This window comes from Lithobates pipiens, unplaced genomic scaffold (genome assembly GCF_037356315.1).
Source record: "Lithobates pipiens isolate NorthernLeopardFrog02 unplaced genomic scaffold, aLitPip1_a1.2 Scaffold_8, whole genome shotgun sequence".
In the NCBI taxonomy this organism is placed as follows: Eukaryota; Metazoa; Chordata; class Amphibia; order Anura; family Ranidae; genus Lithobates; species Lithobates pipiens.
The window spans coordinates 263149989-263173789 of record NW_027507903.1 but is presented as its reverse complement, the minus strand read 5'-3'; the positions used below and the strand labels follow the sequence as shown (position 1 = coordinate 263173789).

The following is a 23801-nucleotide window of genomic DNA, read 5'->3' as shown; positions in this document are numbered from 1 at the left end:
GAAAATCAGTGAGCTAATCACACAAGCAGGAAATCATGCTTCTGGGGGCAGTCAGTACACATTCTGTGTACAAAACACCTCCAGGTAGGCATATTGCATTTCATTTTACAGAAAATAACAGAGCTGCAGATTGAAAAGGAAAGGTAATGTTTAATAGCATTCAAGTACAATATGACTTGAGGTGGTATCAACTTCCGGTAGTCCAGTGTGCAGTAGATCTCAGACTGTGGGAGGGAGAAGTGGCACAAGGAAATAATAATTTATGCTGCACTGCCAAAAGCATGCTGTTAGGAGGGAAAAGCAGAGCATCAGAGATCAGCAATCTGTTGTTTATCCCTACCAGACATAGTTGTGCCGCTTGGCTTTGCTGTGTGGCACAACTGGATGGATAGAGATACAAATCCATGATAAAGAAATACAAATGCATGTAAACAGCTCCCAGGTATAATTTAATCTGTTTCTTTAGCTAATTGAACTCAACTTTAACAGACTGGAAAAAAAACTAAAACTGGGGGGGGGTTACTAAAACTGGTGCGCACAGAATCTTGTGCAGCTGTGTATCATAGCCAATCAACTTCTAACTTCAGCTCTTCCAATTAAGCTTTGACAATTAGCCCCCATTCACATTGGCATGATTTGAAATGCGAGTTGACATATTAAATCGCATGTCAAATCGCAGCCTATTGTTAGCAATTGTACTGTCCCAACTTTGTGGCGCTGGACCAATTTCCAAAAGTAGTTACTGCATTACTTTTGGCGACTTTGGGGGTGATTTTAATAGACATCTGTGCATGAGCCCACACAGATGTCTTTCGAATCACCCCCACACTCACACTGAAATGCAGGTTTGAAATCATGTGAGTTCAACTGAACTCGCACAATTTCAAAACCGCGTTCAGTGTGAACCAGATTTTGCACCCTCCGGTTTTAATAAATCAACCCCTAAATGTGGTAAATAAAAGTTTGGAAAACCATCTAGTTTATCCATTAGCCATTTGTAATGATGACATAGTTACCTAGTTAGATCATCAGGTTGAAAAAAGACACAAGTCCATCTGGGTACATGGAAGGAAATAGTGGAAACTGCATTCCAGAAAGGACATTTTGTGCAAAAGACATAGGGAACTGGTTGCCCTTTACCTGTAAAGCTTGAGTACTTTATAAACAGGTATGCTTGGCAACTTTGAGAAGAATTAATAGCACTGACAGACATTGCTGGTATCACTTATTTCATTGGTAAGACTAATAATTAGGGAAGGTTTTCCAAACCGTCTTCCACAGGTAATGACATTTTTGGTAGTTCCGGTAGTTTCTCTAAATGAGATCATCTACCTGTTATCTAATGTCTATAAGTATCTTAATTTGCAAATACTGTTAGCATAAGTGCATGCTACCTATGCACAAATTAAATCTGCCTTATTGTTTCCATCGTGTTAAATACCATCATAAGTTATCTGGAGCCACCAAGTCTGATAAAACAGATGACTAAATTAGAATCAATTTTCTAATCATTAGTGGGGTCAAATCTACTTTTTTTTTACCACAGTGATGGGAAAAGGAGCAGGATGGAATATTTTTCTCAAACAAATTAATTTCTAACTGTTGGGAAAAGTCCATTTGCTCCAAAATCAAATGTCAAAAGCAAACAGAAATTTAAAGTACGTTTGAACAAATGCAAAGAGAATTTTGATACAAATTTTTGTATCAATGTTTGTATGAATGCTCATTTGAAATACAGTACATTAGTGTATGGCAGTTTTACTAAATAAATAAGAGCACAGTGTGTTCATATTGTTTTAGTGTTTTTCGCAGTGGTTTCTTATTTTCTTTGGTATCACCACAACAGGAATGGAAAGGGAAAAACAACAGTGAACATCAAATTTTGTACTTCCAAAAAAAAAAACAACAAAAAAAAAAAACTTCTTCAGTCTTCTTACTACTATCATCTACTGTTAATTATTATTTGGTTAACGTGTGACTTTCTTAACAAAGCATTTTGGTTATGTTATGCAGGTATCCATGTTGTATGTCAAGGAACAGGATCAGAGTTTAGGCTATGAATAGAACTAATTCCTGTATCAGAATCGGAATCAAGTTGCATACTTGTAATAGACAAAGCTACAGTAATATTATCTAGCTCTTTACTGCCGGCACTTGAAGATATGCTGTATGGTTGTGCAAATTCATAAGTCACTAAATTGTTCGGTTCATTTAACAATCTCAGCTCTTGTTTTAAAACATCATATTCTCTTTTCTGGCTGAGTAGAACAGAATCTTGATAGTGGATTTCCTTTTGTATACAGCTAATGAGAGAATGTAATTTTACCTCCAGCTGTAGGCTTTCACCAACTGTTTGCCTAAGACATTGCAGCATACACATTTCCCAATTGTCCTTTAAGTTTTCCTGATCAGAAAGCAAGTCTTCACATGTGGGCATAGAGTGAGGTTTTTCTTTAATTTCATTAGATAATGTATCAGTATGCATATAAGGACAATGTGCTTCATCTGTAATAGATAAGAATTCTCCAAGGCTATCTGTGTCTTCTAAAAATTTGCACCTCTGCTGTTTAAATTCAACTTCATTCAACTGGCTACAGTGATCGGTATGTTCACCCTTGCCTTCCTTGTCCTGATGTAGGTATGTTATGCATTCCTCAATCTGTTCATCCAACTCTCGCATTCTGTCTATTTGTTTTTTAATTGTGAGATCCTGAGAAGCAATTAGTTGTATACGTTTTTTTATGCTGTTTTTTTCCTGAGAATCCGTGCCCTTTTTCATCTCTGCTAATTTTCTAAATGCCTTTCTTACAATGCTCTTCTGTTTATGCAATGGCAAAGATTTAATAGCAAATGCCGTACTATGATGGGGATGGTTTGTGTGCTTTAGATATTCAGCAGTATTCCATAATAAACAAAGCTGCATGAGCTCTGATTTTACCAGATAAAAGCTTACATTAACTTGCTCTGCACCCCATGCCTTCCAAAGCTTTAACATTTTTGTGGTAGGTGGCAATGTGTATTGGAATCCTCTCCATTTTTCCATGATATAATACTCTTTGGAATTACCCAGTGGCACCTGTCTTTTGCCCATTGCAGATCGCTGTTCCTCAAGAAGAGCTTGCACAACATCCATGCTGCTTGTATGCTTTGTTAATCCATAAATAATTTTTTCTTCTTGGCCGACCCATACTGAAATATGCCCAGTTCCAGGTTCCATGTTTTCATTTGATTATCTGGAAAGGTAAAATTGTAATAGTTAATTCCACTCAGAAGAAATACTTACATAAACATAAGTTATATTATGCTGAGTCACCATTTTAGGCTAAAAAAGTCTCTGTGTCGTAGGATGAAATAATTTCACAATTGTCACACTGGGGTTGATTTACTAAACTGGAGAGTGCAAAATCTGATGCAGCTGTGCATGGTAGCAGATCAGCTTATAACTTCAGCTTGTTCAAAAAAGCGTTTGTAGCCCTAAAAAAATTAAATAAAAGATCCTCTTCCTTTAAAGCATGTTTAACAGCACAGTGCTTGTGCTGTGTAATTTGTCCCATTGTATGATGTAAAATACCTGGTTGATCCTGCCTGTTCCTGTGTTCCCCTGTGTGTACTGACCATGGTAGTCATGGCTGCTGATCCATTATACCGTGGTCAGTTTAAATGCCTCTGTCATCCCGCTGTCTGCTCTCTGCTATGAGTCTCTCCCTCTCCCCCTCCCTCCCTGCCTGTCAGTTTCAAAGCCCGTGTGTGAGAGCAATCTCCTCCCCATCTCTCCCCTCCTGCTGCTCTTCCCTGTGGCTTGAAAATAACATATATAAATAACTTGTATCCCCTCTGTTTTATCAAGATCTATAGTACTGTGTGTCTGTTTTTTTTTACATTTGGAATCCTAAATACCTTCTCTCACAGCACTGATGCAAGGTCGCATGACCTTCCTTTACTGGCCAACTGGCATTAGAGGGTTATCTGGGCCCCTCCCTCTGCATTCCTTAGATCAGGGAAGGAGAAAAGAGGAAGGTCATGTGACCTCACAACAGTGCTGTTAGAGAAGGTATTTAGGATTCAAATTGTAAAAAAGCATACAAACAGTACTTTAGTTCTTGATAAAAGAGAGGGGATGCAATTTATTTATTATCCTGACTTTATAAATACTCTAAGCTTTGACAAAAAAAAAATTGGAAGCTGATTGATTTCTATGCAGAACTGCACCCAATTTTGTACTCTCCAGGTTTAGTAAATCAATCCCACTGTACAATGAACCCATGTAGAGGTGTCCATTAGTCAAACTATAAGTAAAATGGTGATAAAAATATTATACAGAGCATATGTAAATACACTTGTATATTGAGTTTACAGAAGTAGTGTTGTGTCAATTTAAATTGTAAGGCTACCAGGTCTATCGTTTACCTATTTAAAAAGAACCTATGAAGATTGGACAAGGCTGTGTCTCCCATCATGGAAGCCCTTTAACGTGAAAACTACAGAGTACACTTTAAAGTGGTCTCCACCCAAAAGAGGTAGCTCCGCTTATTTGCCTCTTCTGCTGCCACATTTGGCACTTTTCGAGGGGGGGGGAGCAGGTAACTGGTTTTGACAGGTAACCACTCCCACTTCCGGCTGACTTTGAACTCATCTGGAAATTCAGCCCCCCTCTTCCTTCCCTCACTCCCGGGCCATTCACAAAGCGCAGCACACTTCGTGCATGCTCAGTAGGGAACTGGCTGTGAAGCCATAAGGCTGGTTAACCTTAGGCAAGATGGCAGCGGCAGCACCCCAGAGCCGATTGAAAAATCAGCTCGGGTGAAGACACCGCTGGGTTCATGGACAGGTAAGTGTCCTAATATTAAAAGTCAGCAGCTAAAGTATTTGTAGCTGCTGACTTTTATTTTTTTCTGAAGTAGCCTGGAGCGCCGCTTTAAAAAATATTATCTATATCTGTCTTTCTTTTCTTTCTGTTTAATATACTTTTCATTAAGGTTGACATTTTAAAAGACATATTTATTTGCACCACAGTTATTGAGTCATATTGAATTGAGGTATTCAATCATGAAGAAAGAGAAACTTAGGATGTATTTTATGCATGCAATCTATGAATTAAATGAAGCACACAACTCACAAAAGTTCATACCACAGACGCTATACTGCTGGGCAGTGCAGTGCTTGTTTCACATGGCACAACATCCACAATATACAGAAAGAGAAAACATGACTCATATAGTTCTATTGTATGATCACAATTAAATTGGATCATCCCCTTCTGAATTAAAAGGGAGTTCCTGTATATCTACCAGATTATAATGACAGACATGCCATAGACTTTTGCCATAGAATTTTAACAGGCGCTTTTTGTTTGTGAAGGTAGACTTAAGCCAGATAAAGATTGATGTGACTGGTTTATATTTACTCACTCACTGTTCCTGTACGCTAGGTACTTTAGCAAAAGTGCCACTCCATGTTTTGGTTGAATCTAGCCTGAAGTAGCAGATTTGCTGTACTGTTTAGCCATATAATGACTTATTTAGCAGGAAACAGTTGCAATTTGCAAGTACTTTTTTTTTTTAAATTGTCAAATTGCTCTCATTAGCTACTAAAAACAGCATAATACCCAATTGTGGGATTGCTTTTAAGACGATTCTGATTCATACTTTGTTCAGTATAACAAAATGAATTACATGATTGTGTGAGTGTAGCGTAGTATATTTCATCAAATTTGTTCATACAGGAAAACCTAATACTATTACTTGTGCAATCAGAGCTATGTATTCTAGCTAGTCAAGACAAGGTCATAAAATTGTGCTTGAAATAATAAATGAGCTGTCAAAAAAGCAGTAGGTAAAACTGATATTTACAAGCACATAGCAAACATGCAAACATTGTTTGAATTTGATTACTTAGCATTTTTATGTTTCAACCACACAAAAGGTAAAATAAGTAGACCATGGGCCAACAGCATTACAGTATATTGGATTATTTAAAATGTACACAAAAGGGGGCAACCGGGACAGCCAACATAGTATTACATTAATGCTTGCTTTGATGCAAATAGAGAGAGCCACCAGGGATTCCGTTTTTTAAGCCCTGGGATAACCTTATTTTGCTATGCAGATTTCACAAGATGTAATTGCATTGTGCTGTACCCCCTCTTGCTCTACACACACTCAGTCTGTGTAGTACAGTTGAGTGGAACTTCTGGTTTTCTTCCAGATGGTGATGGAGGTGGTTATATAAAGGAATGTAGCAATGCCATTAAATCACAGGAGTAAGTCTAGCATTTGTTATGTGATATCTGGCTACAGGAATGCTTTTAGAGCACACTACCCAGGAAAATAAATAATTATGAGTAATATTTCATATTTAAGAACTTCCGATAGTCAAGAAAAACAACTATGCATTCCTCTTAACATGGCAGTAGGTGGTGGTGGGGTCTATATGAATAATGTAGTTACTACTTGAGGCTGGGTTTAACGTGACACTTCCCAAATACCCTAAATACCTTCAGAACTGTAAAAAATTGTTTGCGACACTGGGGACTATTTATTAAAATTGGTAATGCAAAATCTGGTGCAGTTCAGCATAGAAACCAATCAGCTTCCAGGTTTTATTGCCAAAGCTTAATTGAACAAGCTGAAGTTATAAGCTGATTGGCTATGATACACAGCTGCACCAGATTCTGAATGAAGAGATGATAGTGGAAGCCATGGGAGGTTATGAAGTGACTAAGGGAGGAGGTGTAGATAGAGAAGAGCAGGGGTCCAAGAACAAAGCCTTGGGGTACCCTTACAGAACGCAGAAATGTACAGGAGGAGACAGAGTTGTATCTAATACTGAAAGAGTGCTGTGATATATAGGCTTAGAACCAGGATAAAGCAGAATCAACAGTATCAAAGGCTACAGAGAGGTCAAGTAGTAGGAGTATGAAGTAGTGGTCATTGGTTTTAGCAGTTAGTAAATTCTTAGTGAGTTAGAGTAAGGCAGTTTCTGTGGAATGCTGTGAGCGAAAGCTAGACTGTAAGGTGTTAACTAGGTTATATTTAGAGAGGTAGGAGCTAAGACGGCTGTAGACTAATGCCGCGTACACACGGTCGGATTTTGACAACAAATTTTTTTTCCGAAGGATGCTGGCTCAAAATTGTGTTGCATACACACAGTCACACAAATGATGGCCCAAAATTCTGAACGTGAGAATGCGGTGACGTACAACACGTACGACGGGACTATAAAAAGGAAGTTCAAAAGCCAGCGCGCCACCCTTTGGGCTCCTTCTGCTGATCTTGTGTAGATCTTGTATTAGTAGAAGTTTGGTGAGAGATGATTTGCACTTTTCAGCCTCGTGCTTTCAGTTAGTTTCTGTTTGTCAATTTGTGCTTGTGGGTTTGTATCTGTTCTTTAGTGCATGTTGTCAGTTCGTTCCTGTCTTTCAGTGTGTTTTATTTATAGTTCGCTTCTGTTTTTCAGAGCATTCTTGTCCGCTCATTTATGATTTTTAGCACGTTCTTCTCAGGTCCTTTCAGATTTTCAATGCGTTCTGTTAGTTCATTTTGACCATCCGACTATTTTATAGCCATGTTACAGTTACGTTCTTGTCGGAGAGCTCATGCCATTGTTGGGCTTGGTGTTGGAGTTCTTCCTTTGACCCCAGTCCAGTCCATGAACAAGGCAAGGAGGAGTTCATGGACCAAAAAATGGTTACTCCAGAGTGACCAATTCTGTCACATGCCTTTGTTGTGGGAGATCCAGGAGAATAATCCTGAGGATTTCAGGAATTATCTCCGGATGATGGAGCCCATTTTTCACCATCTGTTTGCTTTGCTTCGCATGCAGGACACCTGCATGCGACAAACTATCACTCCCGAGTAGAGGCTTGTCGCCACCTTGCGGTACTTGCCAATGGGTAGAAGTCTCCATGATATTAAGTTCATGACTGGGATCCCCCCAGGCTCTGGGAATCATTATTCCAAAGACTTGTTCTGCCATAATTCAGGTTCTGCAAACGGACTATATTAAGGTAAGTTTTATCCTTTAACATCACAATCTATATATTTAATGTTTGCTAATGTATTGTATTTCTTTCATCATTCCATAATTACAATGATTGTAATATTCTGTGAATGTCCTCTTTGTCCTCATGCATGCTGTAAGCTTTTAATGCTCCTTTTTTGTCCTTCATGCATATTTGCCTTCACTATCTAGCCAATGTATTTTGTCTGCTCCATTGTAGTGCTTACCCTAAACACCCCCTAACATTTGGCCAAATTTTATTTTTGTTGTCAAATTCAGGCAGAGTGCAAGAGGCTTTTTTTGGGGGCCAAAACTCATTTTGAACCCTCTCTCCCCCCACTAAGCCACTTAGCCACCGCTAAGTCAACCAATACCAATACTCTATCTGACTTTGCCAAACCCATACACACTATACCTACCTCTTTTGTGTTCATATTTATAGATGAATTCATCAAAGTATGTAGTGCAAGTGCCTGCCTGAATACTTTCAAATGGTACTGTTTAAAGTTCTGTTCTATTATCTTGATAGGTAATTGCAGAATTCAATTTGGACAGTGTGTATTCATATTTCTGGATTATGACACTTCTTACCTGTCCAGTGGGGTGCCAATAGTGTAAGTAAGGAAGGGCTGGCCAAAGTAATACACATTATTTATGCATTCAGCTCTCAATGAAGTGGAGATATTTACCTGTCCAAAACATCTCCCCCACCATAAATTTTTTACAATGGGTCAATAGAGACTGCGAGGAATCTGATAAGTGTACCTTATACTTTTGACTTTAAATACTCATTTCAATAAATGTTCTACTTATGTTGGCCAAGAATGTTTGTGTCTAATCTGCCTGCAATGTTATGTGCAAAAGTACTCTTTTTTTTTTCTTTGACTCCACAGTTTCCTTCAAACCCACAAGAATGGCAGACTGTGGCCTCCCAATTTGCCCAGCAATGGGACTTTCCCAACTGTGGTGGGGCAATAGATGGGAAACATGTCCACATCTTCCCACACCCCAACTCGGGGTCGTACTATTATAACTATAAGGAATATAGTAGTATAGTGTTGCTGGTGGTGGTGTCAGCGACTTATGAATTCCTGTATGTGAACTTGTGGAAGAATGGAAGAATGGCCAGATGTCGGATGAGGGAGTCCTTGCCCAGATGGAGTTCTTCAGATGGCTCCAGAATGGCAGCTTGGGCTTGCCACCAACCAGAGGTCAACGTGGCGGGCCTCCCATTCGTATTTGTCGCAGATGAAGCATTTGCCCTAGGGGACCATTTTAGGCAGCCATTCCCTATGAGAACCCTCACCCCCAGACCAGAGGGTTTTTAATTACAACAGCCTGCATCTTTTGCCAGACCACACCAAACCCAGGCTATCGTTCTCAACATTTCATTCCACGCACCAACCGACCAAGATAATAATGGTGTTGTGGTAACTTGACACACAAAACGACAGAAAATATTATGGAGATCACTATTAAAAAAAAATCATTCTGCAGATCTGAAGAATTAAAATAAAAAAAGGAGATCACTTTAAAAAAAAGATTATTCTAGAGATCTTGATAAAAAAACAAAAAAACAACAAAAACAAAGATTATTCATGAGATCACGAGAAATAATAAAAAATCAGTTTGTCAGAACTCTGTGAATATCAGCAGCAAAGCAACTTCATTATTCTAGCATTATAAAGAAGAAGAGAATGCTCTGCATTGACAGATTTAAAAATGTGCAGTGTGGCGAATGTGCTATCTCCATTACGAATGCTAGTTTTACAAGACCAAGCGCTTCCAATGCTGAGCATGCGTGAACTTTTGTGTATGGACTTGTGTACACATGATCGGACTTTCCGACAACAAAGTTTTGTTGGCGGAAAATTTGAGAACCTGCTCTCAAACATTTGCGTGCAGAAATTCCAACAGCAAATGTTCGATGGAGCATACACAGATTTTCCGACAACAAGCTCACATGAACATTTCTCATAGGAAAATCCGACTGTGTGTATGGGGCATTAGAGTTCTAGAAGTTTATAGGTGAATGGGAGCAAAAAGATGGGCCTTAAGTTATTCAGGTTGGTGGGGTCCAGTGAAGCCTTTTTACGTATGGGAGTGATATGTGCATGTTTTAGAGGGGAGGGAAATGTGCCAGTAGAGAGGGAGAGTTTAAAGATGTGAGTGAGGGAGCAAAGGATAGAATAGGAGGGTAGTAGTTGCAAGGGAACAGGATCCAGGGGACCAACTGGTTAGGTGGGCATCTAAGAAAAGTTTTTTAACCTCTACAGCAGTAGCTAGTTCAAAAGATGAAAGTGTTTATTGTGCTGTTAGACAAGGTATGTTGAGTGGAGAAGATGTATGTACAGTGGCGGTGTCCTCACATATTACATCAACCTTGTCTTTGAAGTGATTGCCAATCTCTTGAGCAGTGAATGAATTAGTGGGTAGAGTGGGTGGGGGACAAAGCAGAGAGTTGAACGTAAAGAAGAGCTGAGGGGGACTGAGTGACAAGGTATTAATTAGAGAGACAAAGTAGGTTTGTTGAGCAGCATGGAGACATTAACTGTGTTTTAGGAGGGCAGATTCATATAGGTTGAAGACCTGTAGGAATTTGGTTTTACGCCACAGTCGTTTTTTTGATATTTCTGGTGTTGTCGGTTTTCCAGGGTTGTAACGGTCGTGGCCTGATTCTGTGTGTAACTAGAGAAGCAAGTCCATCTAGTGAGGATGAGAGTGAATTATTGTAGACAGAGATGGCAAAGGTCAGGACAGGACAGGGGTGGGATGTTGTCATAAAGGTGGTAAGTAGCAGAACAGAGAAGAGAAGGGTTAAAGTGGCAAAGTTCTCTGCAAGTAATCGTTTGCTGCTTGGAGGGATAGGTGGTTGGAGACAAGGATAATGTGAAACTGATGAGGTTGTGATCAGAGAGAAAAGGGAGTGTTGGTGAGGTTGCCAGGAGTGTAGAGATGGGAGAATACAAGGTCAAGTGTATTACCATTGGACTGAGTAGGACTGTGTCTCCATTGTGTTAGGTCAAAAGATGAGGTTAAGTTGAGAAGTTGAGCTGTAGCTGGGCTGTTAACATTAACAGGGATGATGAAGTCACCAAGAATGATAGTAGGTATTTCAGAGGTGAGAAAGAAGGGTAGCCAGGCAGCTAAGTCATCAAAAAAGCACAATACTGGTCCAGGAGGCTGATAAATTGCTGCAATTCTCAGAGAAATGGTAGAAAACAGGCAAATACAGTGTGCCTCGAAAAAAGAGGGGAGTAGAGAGGGAGAGGTAGGAAGGACTTGGAAGGTGCTTTGCAGTGATAGATTGAATCCAAATCCACCTTATTTTTATCCATTGAGTCGGGGAGTGAGTCCAATGGAGGCCACCATATGAGCGCACAGCAGGGGAAGCTGATTCCTCCTATTGTTTAATGAACTAATTTATGTACATATTGCCATTTACTTCAACTTGTTACAATACACTGAGTTCTGAATTTCCCCTGGGTGCATTGTATGCATACTGGAGTTTCTATAAGGCTTTGCAGTAATTTTCCTTCAACCAGATGTGTCAGAGGGGCCAAGGTTGATCACAGAATTGAAGCAAAAGAACAGAGAACCCAATCTACCAAGTGGCTCCTGCGGGAGTAGCGCTACATGTTCTTTGTAGTAGTTGTCCTTATATCCATGTCCTAGAAAAGCACAATGAAACCTCAGAACAAATATAGTATACATTTAAATCTGACAACTACAGACATGTTCTGGGTGTGAGAAAAATAGGTCACCTGAAATGTTTTATAAGCTACTAATGCCAAGGTTTGTCTTGTATTCAACTCTAGCAAAACTTTTAAACTTTGAACTGGTGAACGTGATAGATATAGCAATCAGATAAAAATATATTTTTCTACAGTGAAAGCAGCAGTCAATCATTTGTTGCAAATCCATCTAAAAGTAAAGCAGTGAAATGGAAAATAGGATTGTGAAGTAATTAAAGGAGAAGTATGGGAATCGTTTGCATGGGAATTATTGCAGTTTTATACTTACCTAGGTGGATGCAGCATCGGTCTGATGCTGCATGTGTCCTCCAGCATCTCTGCACTGAGAACAAGGTCATTGAACACCGCCGATGGCTCGGTTCTCTCGGCTCCCCAAGCAGAGAGCTGCTGCCTGTCAATTAGCAGCTTTCCTGCTTTGCTCCTCCACGGTCACTGGAACGATGAGCTGTGGACAGGTGGGGAACGGCCGTGTCATCGGCTCGCTGATAGGCTGAGACGGCTATCAGTCCATGCACCTGGCAGATCCAGAATCTCAGAGTCGTGATGACACGGTACCTGGTCCGATCTGTGTGACGTCAGCAGAGAGCGGGCTACAGACTGCTCACTGCTGAAAACGGGTCACAGGAGTGCAAAACGAATTGCACTCCTGTAACCCATAGGAGAAGCCCAGCCAAAGGAGATCAGACTGGACTTCTTCTTTAAACTGAAATTGTATTTAGCTTTTTGCAGGCAAATTGGTATAACACCTACTTTATATTTGTTACATGTCCCCATTCACATATCATAACTTTTTTAAAGGATAATGTCATAATGTGCTAGTATGGATCGCATACTAGCACATTTTGACTGACTTACCTTAAAACAAAGTCCTTCACCGCTGACAGGGCTTCCATCTTTACCTGGTCTTTCTTCCCGTTTTTTAGACTCTGGCTGTTTGAATGGCCAAGCTCGGTGCATGCACACGGGAGTCATGGCACACAGCCCTGAATGGATGGCACCGTCTATTGAGAGCTCAGTGTGCATGTGCTGGCAACATTACTGTACCTACAGGCAAGCCTTATTAAATTGTAAGCTTACATGTAGGTAAAAAAATCACTCAGGTGGCTTTACCACGGTAATAAAATGTTACTAAACCCAGGACCCTGCATTCACTATATCTGGTCTTCCACAGTACACAGAACTAGGGTCGTCGTTAATACTGATTTTCTTTCCCCCTCCATGAAAGTTCGCTATCCACCTTGTCTGACCTCTGAGCCATACAATAAATAGCAGCTAGACTCAAAATCAGTTTAATGAATCAGATCAGGTAACAATTGAGATTGGTTGCCAGAGGTTACAGTGTATCATTACCACTCACTGATTGGCTGCTAGAGCTTACAGCACACATTATGGCTCACTGAGTATTTAATAGCGGACATGACTTCTGCTTGTTAATTGGTTGCTGGAGATTACTGTTCAACAATACTGCTCACTGATTGGTTGCTAGAGGATACTGGACATCCTTACCACTCACTAATAGATTGCTAGAGCTTACTGCACACTATGACTGCTCCCTAATTGGTTGCTAGAGGTTACTGCATATCCTTACCATTCAATGATTGGTTGCAAGAGGTTAGTGCACATCATTACTGCTCACTGATTGGTCGCTACAGGTTATAGCACATAATCTTCTCACTGCCTGCAAACCATGGACTGGAGAGGTGAGGGGGTCCATCAATAGACATAAAACTGCTAGGAATCCTATGACTCCTGGGATCAGTAGCAATGCTGCGGGGGGTGATCAGTAGCAAAGCCGAGGGGTTGATGGTATCAGTGGCAGTAGTGGGTTGATGGGATTAGTTAGGAGGCAGCATACTGTGGCAAATTCTGAATCTTGTAGAGCAAAGCTGGAAATCTTGGGCAAGTATATAGTGGGGGATTCTACACTGACCACCAATGTAATTGGGAATTTACAATTACCACCAATGCGAGGGGGGATTTACACTGGCCAGCAATGTGAGGTGGAATTTGCACTGTCCACCATGTAACAGGGGATTTTACACCATCCACTAATATAAAGAGAAATTTATACACTGAAACCAATGTAATACGAGCAATTACACCAACCACCAGTGTAAGGGGAAATATACAATGACCTCCATTTAAGGGAGCATTTACACAGACAACCATTGTCAAGGAGATTTGTACTGACCACCAATGTAAGGTAACACTTCTACACTGACCACCAATGTTAGGGTGGAGGGATTTTTCACTAACCACCATTGTAAGGGCAATTCTGCACTTACCACCAATGTAAAGGGAAATGTACACTGATCACCAATATAATGGGGTATTTTACATCAACAGCCAATAAAGGGGATATACACTCACCACCAATTTAAAGCGGGCTTCTACATGGACAACTCTTAGCCCTTGTACACACGGTCGGACATTCCGACAACAAAATCCGTCAAATTTTGTCCAAAACTGGTGTTGCATACACACGGTCGGACAAAGTTCGTAACGTGATGACGTAATTTAGTTACGACGGGACTACGTTCAGGCTAGTAGCCAATAGCTTTGGTCTAGGAATTTGATCTGAGCATGCATGGGCACTTTGTCCGATCGGAATTCTCTACAACCAATCAGACAAAGTCTGATCGGATCATGTTGTCGGAAAATTTTATAGCCCAGCTCTAAAACTTGGTCCGATGAAGCCCACACACTGTCGGATTATCCGACAACACGGTCCGATCAGACGTTTTCCATCGGAATATCCGATCGTGTGTACAAGGGTTTAGAAATAAGTTTGCCTGCTGGTGGCACTATCCTGCTCTGGGCTATTTGCTGCAGTTCCAGTGTCCACCAGCAGGTGTCACCCAGAGCCAGCAGGCTGGTGTAATCAAGCTAATTAATGTTCAGCTGCCTATGGGCTACTTAAGGCTTCTCTTCCCTTCCCCTGGTGCGTCACAATCCTGGTCCCTTCCTTGCTGGCTTTGCCTAGCTTCATCCGGTCTGTACCGCTCTGCCTTGTTCCTGCATTGCTTCTATTCGAGTACCCTGTTTAGAGCCCCCTTTCTTGCAACCTTGCATTCCCTGTACCCTTATCCTTTAGATGTTTTTTGTATATAGTTAGTAGTTAGGTTCCTTTGTTATCTGTCTTTTGGGGTTTGTTTATGTTCACATTTACTGTGTGCTGTGTTTGCTGTGTTAATGGTTTGCTGTGTTTCACTATAAATAAATATCACTTTAATATATAGATAGATATATATATATATATATATATATATATATATATATATATATATATATATATATATATATATATATCTATATATATCCTTTGTTTGGTCTCAGTTCCCTTGTGAAGGTATGTTTCTGGTCTCCCTAACCGCTGATCCTGACATAATCGTGACGCCCACCAACGACCAGATCAGCTACACTTGGGAACTGGGAGCCAGTTGCTTTGGATTTTTGCTTTTGCTTTCACAATGCTGAGAGTGCAGATTATTTGCCATGTACAACTTGCAGTAGAGAATAAGGATTTGTGTCATTCACTTTGGCAGGATCTCACAGAGGAAGAGCTGCTTGGAGGGATTTTGACTGCACATGCCTTAGCCGTTGAAGGCAGATTTTCACTTTGTGAAGTACAACCTTTCATTCAGGTCTGTTCTGAGCTACTATTTGAGGTTACCCCTCAGGGCCATGATATTTTCACTCCTCCATTCACTTTGTACCAGGCTGGATTTTTGGGATGGTTGCTAAAACATTGTGCAGGTTTGTTTCTCCAGCAGTATTCAGCCTGGTGGTGTTGGAATGTATTGCTCCTGTTTAATTGAGCAATGTGAGCAAGGGAGAGACAAACTAACTTTAGTTCAACCTTTACTACAAGCTTGGTCAGAGATCATATACCCAGTAGACATGTGCATTCGTTTTCGTCCGAATGCATTTTCGTCCGAATTTCAGCTATTTTCACTTTCGTTTTGACAAACGATAACGAAAGCACAGAATCCGAAAAACGAAAGATCCGACATAAATAAATGCTTTATTTTCGTTTTCATTGTTACAACAGTTTGATATAGAATAGGAGATTTGACGTGACTCTGACAATAACAATCTGTGTCTATAGAACCTGTGGTCGAATGTGCCTAACCTTAGCTCTATTAGTCCAAGATTATATAGAGAAAATATTCGACAGAGAAAAAAGATTTGACAGAGAGAAAAGATTCTGCAAGATACTGTCCTAAAAAGTGTTTGGGGACCCGGGTCCTGCCCCAGGGGACATGTATCAATGCAAAAAAAAGTTTTAAAAACGGTCGTTTTTTCGGGAGCAGTGACTTTAATAATGATTAAAGTGAAACAATAAAAGTGTAATATTCCTTTAAATTTCGTAGCTGGGGGGTGTGTATAGTATGCCTGTGAAGGGGCGCATGTTTCTGGTGCTTAGAACTGTCCCTGCACAAAGTGTCATTTATGCAGGAAAAAAAGTCCTTTAAAATCACTCGCAGCTATTATGAATTGTTGGCTCCGTAATACAGAAAACACTAATTGAAAGTCATTGATAAAAAATAAAAAAATAAAATAAAAAAAAAGCGTGGGGGTCCCCCAAATTCAATAACCAGGCCCTTCAGGTCTGGTATGGTAACGTCAACCTGCCTGTGTTACATCAGAGGTGTGTGGGGTCACCCTTACGTCACGGGGAACCCCAGGTTTCCCCTTGCATCAGAGGGGGGTGGGGTCAGGTGACGAGTGGCCCCGCCCTCCGCATATAACAAATGTCAGGCCGCCGGAATCCCCGCAGTGTCTCCTCCGTGGAGACAGAAGATGGATGGATTCGCTGTGCTGATTCAGATGAGCCATCGCTGGACCCCGGAGAGATGATCGTCCGTCGCTGGATAGCAAGAGTAGATTCCCACCGCTGTAATCTTTTTTTTATTTTTTTTTATTTTAATAAAGGAATTTTTCAAAAGTGTGTTTGTCTTATTTAACTATTTTTCTCCAGTCATCTTCCAGGACGGCACACCTGAGAGATGACTGGTCCACCTGACAGGAAACACAATCAACAACAAGTTTAAAAGTTCCCACCCCTCCCTCAGACCCTCAGTTCTTGATCGTGTTTCCCACAGGATGGCAGCGAAACCAAGTTTCTCCTTTTTTATTTTGGTTGAGAGGTCTGGGACCTCGTTTTTTTCCTAGAGAGGATTATCTTTCCCTGAGACTCAGCAGACAGGGTCTGCGATACTCCCTTGTAACCCCCAGAGATACCTGGGGGTGATAGTCCTCACTCAAGGTCTCTTTAGAGAGCCTTGTTCTCAGCCACGTGGGACAGGGGAGTTGTCCTAAACATGCTGCTCCCCATTTATGCTGGTGCCTACCTTGAACTTGGTTCGTTGGTGGTGAGGTGAGCTGCATCCTTCCAGGAGTGCTGAACGCGGATGGCGTGCGTTCCAGCACTACGGCGCATGTCCGGAAGTTCGGACGAGTCACTTCTGGGCATCGAGTTTCCGGATGGAGACCTTGTTGGTACTGTGATGTCTGGACGCACCGGCGTGCGTTCCAGCATCACGGCGCAGGACCGGAAGAGGGCCGTACGTCATTTCCGGGCGACGGACCTCCCAAAGATGGCGCAGATCGGCGGTTTATTTAAACAGCAGAGGGTGCAGTGGAAAGCACCCAGGCTACATTCTGGTGAAGCGCCTTGTGCATTGCAGCATCTCCAAGGCAAACAGGGGAACGCTCAAGACTACACCTTGATCCAGCGATCCTGCAGGGCAGCTAAATCGCCATGGAACTGGAAGGTCCGTCTGAGCAGACAGCCATTGAGGTCGCCACAGGGGGTGAGTGATCCAGCTGTGTTTTAGGAGCAGGGTACTCTGAGGCAGACCCCCCTTGGCCCTTTTTGGACATGAGTAGCTATTTTTTTTTTTTTTTACTATTTCCAGGGACTGAAGGCTCTGCCCAGGGGTCAGCCTGTAGGTCTAAAGGAAAGGCTACTTCAAAGTCCAGGCGTTGTGGTTATTGTAATTCTAAGTTAGCACAAGACCACAGCAAGCCTTTCTGTGATAGATGTATCTTTAAGCTCGCAGGCAAGGAGGTCGTGAAGGAATGTAGGGCTTTACAGTCAGAAATGTTAGCCACCCTTCAATCTTTTCAAACTACTCTAGTGAAGAGTCAGGATGAGGGTCCTTCTGGGAGAGAGACTCCTCATTCACAAGAGAATTTTTCCACATCCTATACGGAGAGTTCCCAGGGCCAGGTCTCCCTATTGTCTGAGGTGGAGGAAGGTCAGGTCCCAGAATATAGTTCTGGGGAGGAAGATTCAGACCAGGATAGCCAGGGGGAGGCAAAACCTGGGGGACTTTTGTTCTCGAGTGAGGACATGGAAGGTCTATTAAAGGCCATTTACACCTCGGAAGATATCCAGGTCCCCTCTGCTCAGTTTTCAGCACAGAACAGGGTGTAAAGGGGCCTAGGAAGGTTGCAGGCCAGAACCTTTCCCATCCACCAGTCTCTGAAGGAGATAGTCCTCAGAGAATGGAAGGAACCTGAACGTAAGCTCCTCAGACTGAAAGCTTGGAAGAGAAGGTGCCCTTTAAGGATGAGGAGGAGGAGAAATTTTTTAAAACTCCTCGTTTGGATGCAGCCCTAGCGCAGGTGTCTAAGAGGTCTGATTTATCCTTCGAAGATTCTGGAAATATCCAGGATCAGATGGATAGAAAGTTGAACAGAGGAAGAGCACCGGCTCTAGCTTCCGCCTGTGTAGCCAGAAATGCAGACACCTGGCTTGGCAAATTAATGGATCACGTCTCCCGGGGTGAGGAGACTAAAGAAATTGTAGACTCGTTGGAGGTAATCAGTCGAGCGGTAGCATATGTGGCAGATGCAGCGGTGGAGACTGTTAGGACCACAGCTAAGGCAGCAGCACTTTTAAACTCCGCCAGGAGGGCCCTATGGGTAAAGACCTGGGATGGAGATTTCACTTCCAAGTCTCGCTTATGCGGCATTCCCTTTGAAGGTTCCCTGCTGTTTGGGTCAGGCCTAGATCAGGTTCTGTCCCGATCTACTGAAAAGGGAAAGAAGTTCCCGGTGAGGCCCAAGAGGGAAAGGGGTAAGACATTTTTTCGAGGCCCCCACTCAAAGACTAATCATAAAGGGAAAGTTGAACAGAGGAAGAGGTGGAACCTTGGAAAAGGAAAAGATAAGAGTGCAATTCTTTTCTCCAGTTCCGGACCCTCTCAGAAGGAAGGCAAATGACGCCACCGTAAGGGTGGGCGCAAGACTCAGCAACTTCCTTCCCCATTGGGAAAGGATTTCGCAGAGTCCATATATTTTAAATCTCTTAGAAGAGGGGTACAGACTGGAATTCCAAAGTCTTCCCCCACAGAAATTTCTGATTACCTTTCCTCCCAGGGACCCAGCCAAGGCAGCGGGGTTACTGAGAAATTTAAAGGAGCTGGCAGAGCAAGGGGTTATTGCTCCAGTACCAGCCAGTCAGTTAGCCCAGGGTTTTTACTCACACGTATTTGTGGTTCCAAAACCCTCAGGCAAATTTCGGTTAATAATAAATCTGAGAGGACTAAACCGTTACTTACTTCAGAAGAGGTTCAGGATGGAGAGTATTTACTCAGTAAGAAAACATCTTCAGGCAGGAGTTTTTATGGTCACTCTGGACCTGAAAGGCGCATACCTTCACGTACCCATTGCTCCCGAACACCAGAAGTACTTATGCTTCGCAGTTCACATACAGCAGAAGGTACAACACTGGCAGTTCAGAGCTCTTCCCTTTGGGCTGGCGGCAAGCCCAAGGGTATTCACAAAAGTGATGGCCGAGGTCGTAGCATACCTACACCTGCAGGGGATAAGGTTAATACCCTACCTGGACGACTTGCTGATCTACAGTGTGGATCAGAGGCAAGCAGTGATAGACAGAGACATCGTGTTAGAGACTCTGGAGACCTTGGGCTGGATGGTCAGTCGGGAGAAGTCCTCACTGACACCATCTCAGTTCAAACTATACCTAGGCTACCTGTTAGACTCACAGGCACAGAAGGTATTCTTACCAACAGAAAAGGTAGTGAAGGTCCAGAATGCGGTTGTCACCCTTCTCGAAAGAGGAGAAGCCTCTCTGAGATATATAATGAGACTGCTGGGTCTCATGACAACCTGCATACCGGCAGTAACCTGGGCACAACTTCATTCTCGACGACTTCAGACTTTCCTACTTGCCTCATGGGGAGGAAAGAGAGAAACATTGGAGAGGCGAGTGTCCCTCACAGAGGAAGTCTCTCTCTCTCTGCGGTGGTGGCTCGACCCACACAATTTGTTGAAAGGTCGCCCCTGGTCCCAGGTAAACCCATTTGGTCTTGACCACAGACGCCAGCGCTTGGGGTTGGGGGGCTCATCTGAGAGACCGATTTACCCAAGGGTCCTGGAACCGCAGCCAAGCCAGGGAATCTTCCAATTTCAGGGAGCTCCTGGCAGTAGGCAAAGAGTATTTCCAACAGCAGCTGCAGGACAGAGAGGTTCAGGTCCTCTCAGACAACTGGGTCACGGTTGCATACCTAAACCACCAAGGGGGGACAAGGTCTGGCAAACTGAGGGAGTTAGCACAGCAGATCCTTGGGGAAGCAGAAAGGAGTGTCCTTTCACTGGCAGCGATTCACATAAAAGGCTCGCTCAATCTGCAGGCACATTTCCTAAGCAGACAGCCCATCCTTCAAGGGGAGTGGGGATTGAGCAAGGAAATCTTCCTGATTTGCAGACATTTTGGCAAGCCAGAAATAGATTTATTCGCTTCCCGGAGGAATGCGAAGGTCCGCAGATTTTTCTCCCTTTACAAGGATCAAGAAGCAGAAGGGATAGACGCTCTTGTACAGGTGTGGGATTTAGGCTGGCCTATGCCTTTCCCCCACTGGTACTCCTTCCCAGAGTTCTACTGAAGTTAACCTACTCAAGGACAGACCTGGTGCTGATAGCACCCTGGTGGCCCAAGAGGGTTTGGTTTCCCACCATTCAGAGTCTCTCGGTAGCTCCCCCACTGCATGTAGCGGTGCAACGAGACCTGCTCAGTCAGGGTCCAGTCTTTCACCCCGACCCGGGACGTCTCTCTGACAGCATGGCTATTGAGAGGGAAATACTCCGTGACAGGGGCTGTTCGGAGAGAGTGATAGACACTCTTCTCCTCAGTAGGAAAGGCGTCACCAGAAAAATGTATGCAAAGGTCTGGAAAGTTTTCTCCCATTGGCTGCAGTCTAAGGAGGGGACTCTCCAGATGATACCTACCATCCTAGACTTTCTTCAAGAGGGGGTGGACCAAGGTTTGGCAGTCAGCACCCTCAAAGTCCAAGTGGCAGCCCTGTCCATGTTTTTTGACAGGAAGCTAGGACAAGAACCACTGATAAAAAGATTTTTGTTGGCCAGGGAAAGGGTAGTTCCAGTCAGGTCGGCCAGTTGCCCTCCATGGGACCTGTCCCTGGTATTAGATGCCCTAACAAAGGGGCCTTTTGAGCCGGTGGCCCAATTTTGGCCTTCCTTCTGGCTATCACTATGGCCAGAAGGGTGGGTGATATACAGGCCCTTTCGATTAAAGAGCCGTTTTTACGTATCCTAGAGGATAGGGTAATCCTCACTCAGGATCCTCTTTATTTGCCAAAGGTGGCTTCACTATTTCACAGAACACAGGAGATTATTCTCCCGTCTTTTTGCCAGAATCCCAAGAATAAGGAAGAGGAAAGATTCAATTTCTTAGATGTCAGGCGCTGTCTCCTAGTCTATTTGGAAAGAGTGAAAGACTTTAGGAGATCCAGTCACTTATTGATCACCTTCTCAGGGAAGAGAAAGGGTCTACAAGCTTCTAAGGCAACGATAGCTAGATGGGTCAGACAAACCATATCTATTGCTTATAGGCAGGCAGGTAAACCAGTGCCAACCCACCTTAAGGCGCATTCAACCAGATCCCTGGCAACCTCCTGGGCAGAAAGGGCAGGGGCCTCAATCGACCAGATCTGCAGAGCAGCAACATGGACGAGCCATAGAACATTTCTGAGGCACTACAGAGTGGAGCTGTTGTCCCCTCAGGATTTGGCATTTGGCAGGAAGGTCCTACAAGCGGTTGTCCCGCCCTAAAGGTAGGCCTGAACTTCTTGCTTATCGTCTCAGGTGTGCCGTCCTGGAAGATGACTGGAGAAAATGACCAGTTAAGCCGCGTACACACGGACGGACTGTATGGCCAACTTAGTCCGTCAGACAATCCGACGGACAGTCCGTCCTACTTTCGAATGAACGGACTTGACCACACACGGATGCAAAACAGTCCGTCGAAAGTTTGCGCGATGACGTGTACAGCACGTACGACGGGACTAGAAATAGGAAGTCCAATACACAGCAATGTAACCTTTCGCCGTGTAAATCCTTTCTGAGCATGCGCCATACTTAGTCCGTCGAACTAGCCTACTCACGAGCGGATTGTCTGCTGAAACCAAAGTACGACGGACAATATTACGGAAATTCCGAAATACTTAGTCCGCCAGACTGCACGCTGAAAAAGTCCGCTGAAGCCCACACACGAGCGGACTGTCTGCTGAAATGTGTTTCGACGGACTAAGTTGGCCAGACAGTCCGCCCGTGTGTACGCGGCTTTACACTTACCGGTAATGGCTTTTCCAGGACGGCGGGCCTACTTCCCTACCCTTGTTTTATTGGTGTGGTATATTTATTCCTCACAGAATGTTCCCTCTGACACCGGTGTGGGTTTTTCTTTACCATAACTGAGGGTCTGAGGGAGGGGTGGGAACTTTTAAACTTGTTGTTGATTGTGTTTCCTGTCAGGTGGACCAGTCATCTCTCAGGTGTGCCGTCCTGGAAGATTTCCTAGAAAAGCCGTTACCGGTAAGTGTAACTGGTCATTTTTACACTTTCTTTGTGAAATGGTAGGGGTACTTTTGTACCCCCTTACCATTTCAAACAGGGGGGTCGGGATCTGGGGGTCCCCTTGTTAAAGGGGGCTTCCAGATTCTGATAATCCCCCCGCCCGCAGATCCCCACAACCACCGGTCAGGGTTGTGGGGATGAGGCCCTTCTCTGCATCAACATGGGGACAAGGTGCTTTGAGGGGTCACAGACCCCCAAAGCATCCTCCCAATTTAGAGGGCATGTGGCCTGGTACGGTTCAGGAGGGAGGGGGGGGGGGCGCTCTCTCGTCTTTTCCGGCGGCCTGCCAGGTTGCGTGCTCGGATAAAGGGTCTGGTATGGATTTTTAGGGGGACCCCATGTCAATTTCTTTTAATTTGATGCGAAGTTCCCCTTAATATCCATACCAGACCTGAAGGGTCTGGTATGGATATTTAGGGGGAACCCCACGTAAAAAAAAATTTAAATTTGACCCAGGGTTCCCCTTAATATTCATACCAGACCTGAAGGGCCTGGTAATTGAATTTGGGGGACCCCCACGCTTTTTTATTTATTTATTTATTTATTTTTTATCAATGACTTTCAATGAGTGTTCTCTGTATTACGGAGCCGACAATTCATAATAGCTGAGAGTGATTTTAAAGGACTTTCTTTCCTGCATAAATGACACTTTGTGCAGGGACAGTTCTAAGCACCAGAAACATGCGCCCCTTCACAGGCATACTATACACACCCCCCAGCTACGAAAATTTAAAGGAATATTACACTTTTATTGTTTCACTTTAATCATTATTAAAATCACTGCTCCCGAAAAAACGGCCATTTTTAAAACTTTTTTTAGCATTGATCCATGTCCCCTGGGGCAGGACCCGGGTCCCCAAACACTTTTTAGGACAGTAACTTGCAAATTAGCCTTTAAAATTAGCACTTTAGATTTTGAACGTTGGAGTCCCATAGGGTTCTAAAGTTCACACGAAGTATGATATATACTAGCTCCGTCGAATCTTCTTTATACATTCAACAGACACCATAAGCCTTCAAAGACAGATTCGACCGTAATTCATGTGGATTTTCGGACGAATGCAATTTTTAAACGAAAAACAAAATAAATAAAAACGAATTTCGGGAGTAACTAAATTAATTAATTTTTCGGACGAAAAC

At 43.0% G+C, this 23801-nt stretch overlaps 1 protein-coding gene across 1 annotated transcript in view; it reads right to left on the bottom strand.

Annotated features, from left to right (window-relative positions):
• Positions 1-1780: 1780 nt before the first annotated feature.
• The window catches only part of RASSF9 (Ras association domain family member 9), a 77754-nt gene continuing 55733 nt past the window's right edge, over positions 1781-23801 (bottom strand). Inside the window, exon 2 of the mRNA XM_077471732.1 lies at positions 1781-3233. Coding sequence (XP_077327858.1) covers positions 2030-3217 — 1188 coding nt within the window. The 5' untranslated portion in view covers positions 3218-3233 and the 3' untranslated portion in view covers positions 1781-2029. The remainder of the gene's footprint in view (positions 3234-23801) is intronic.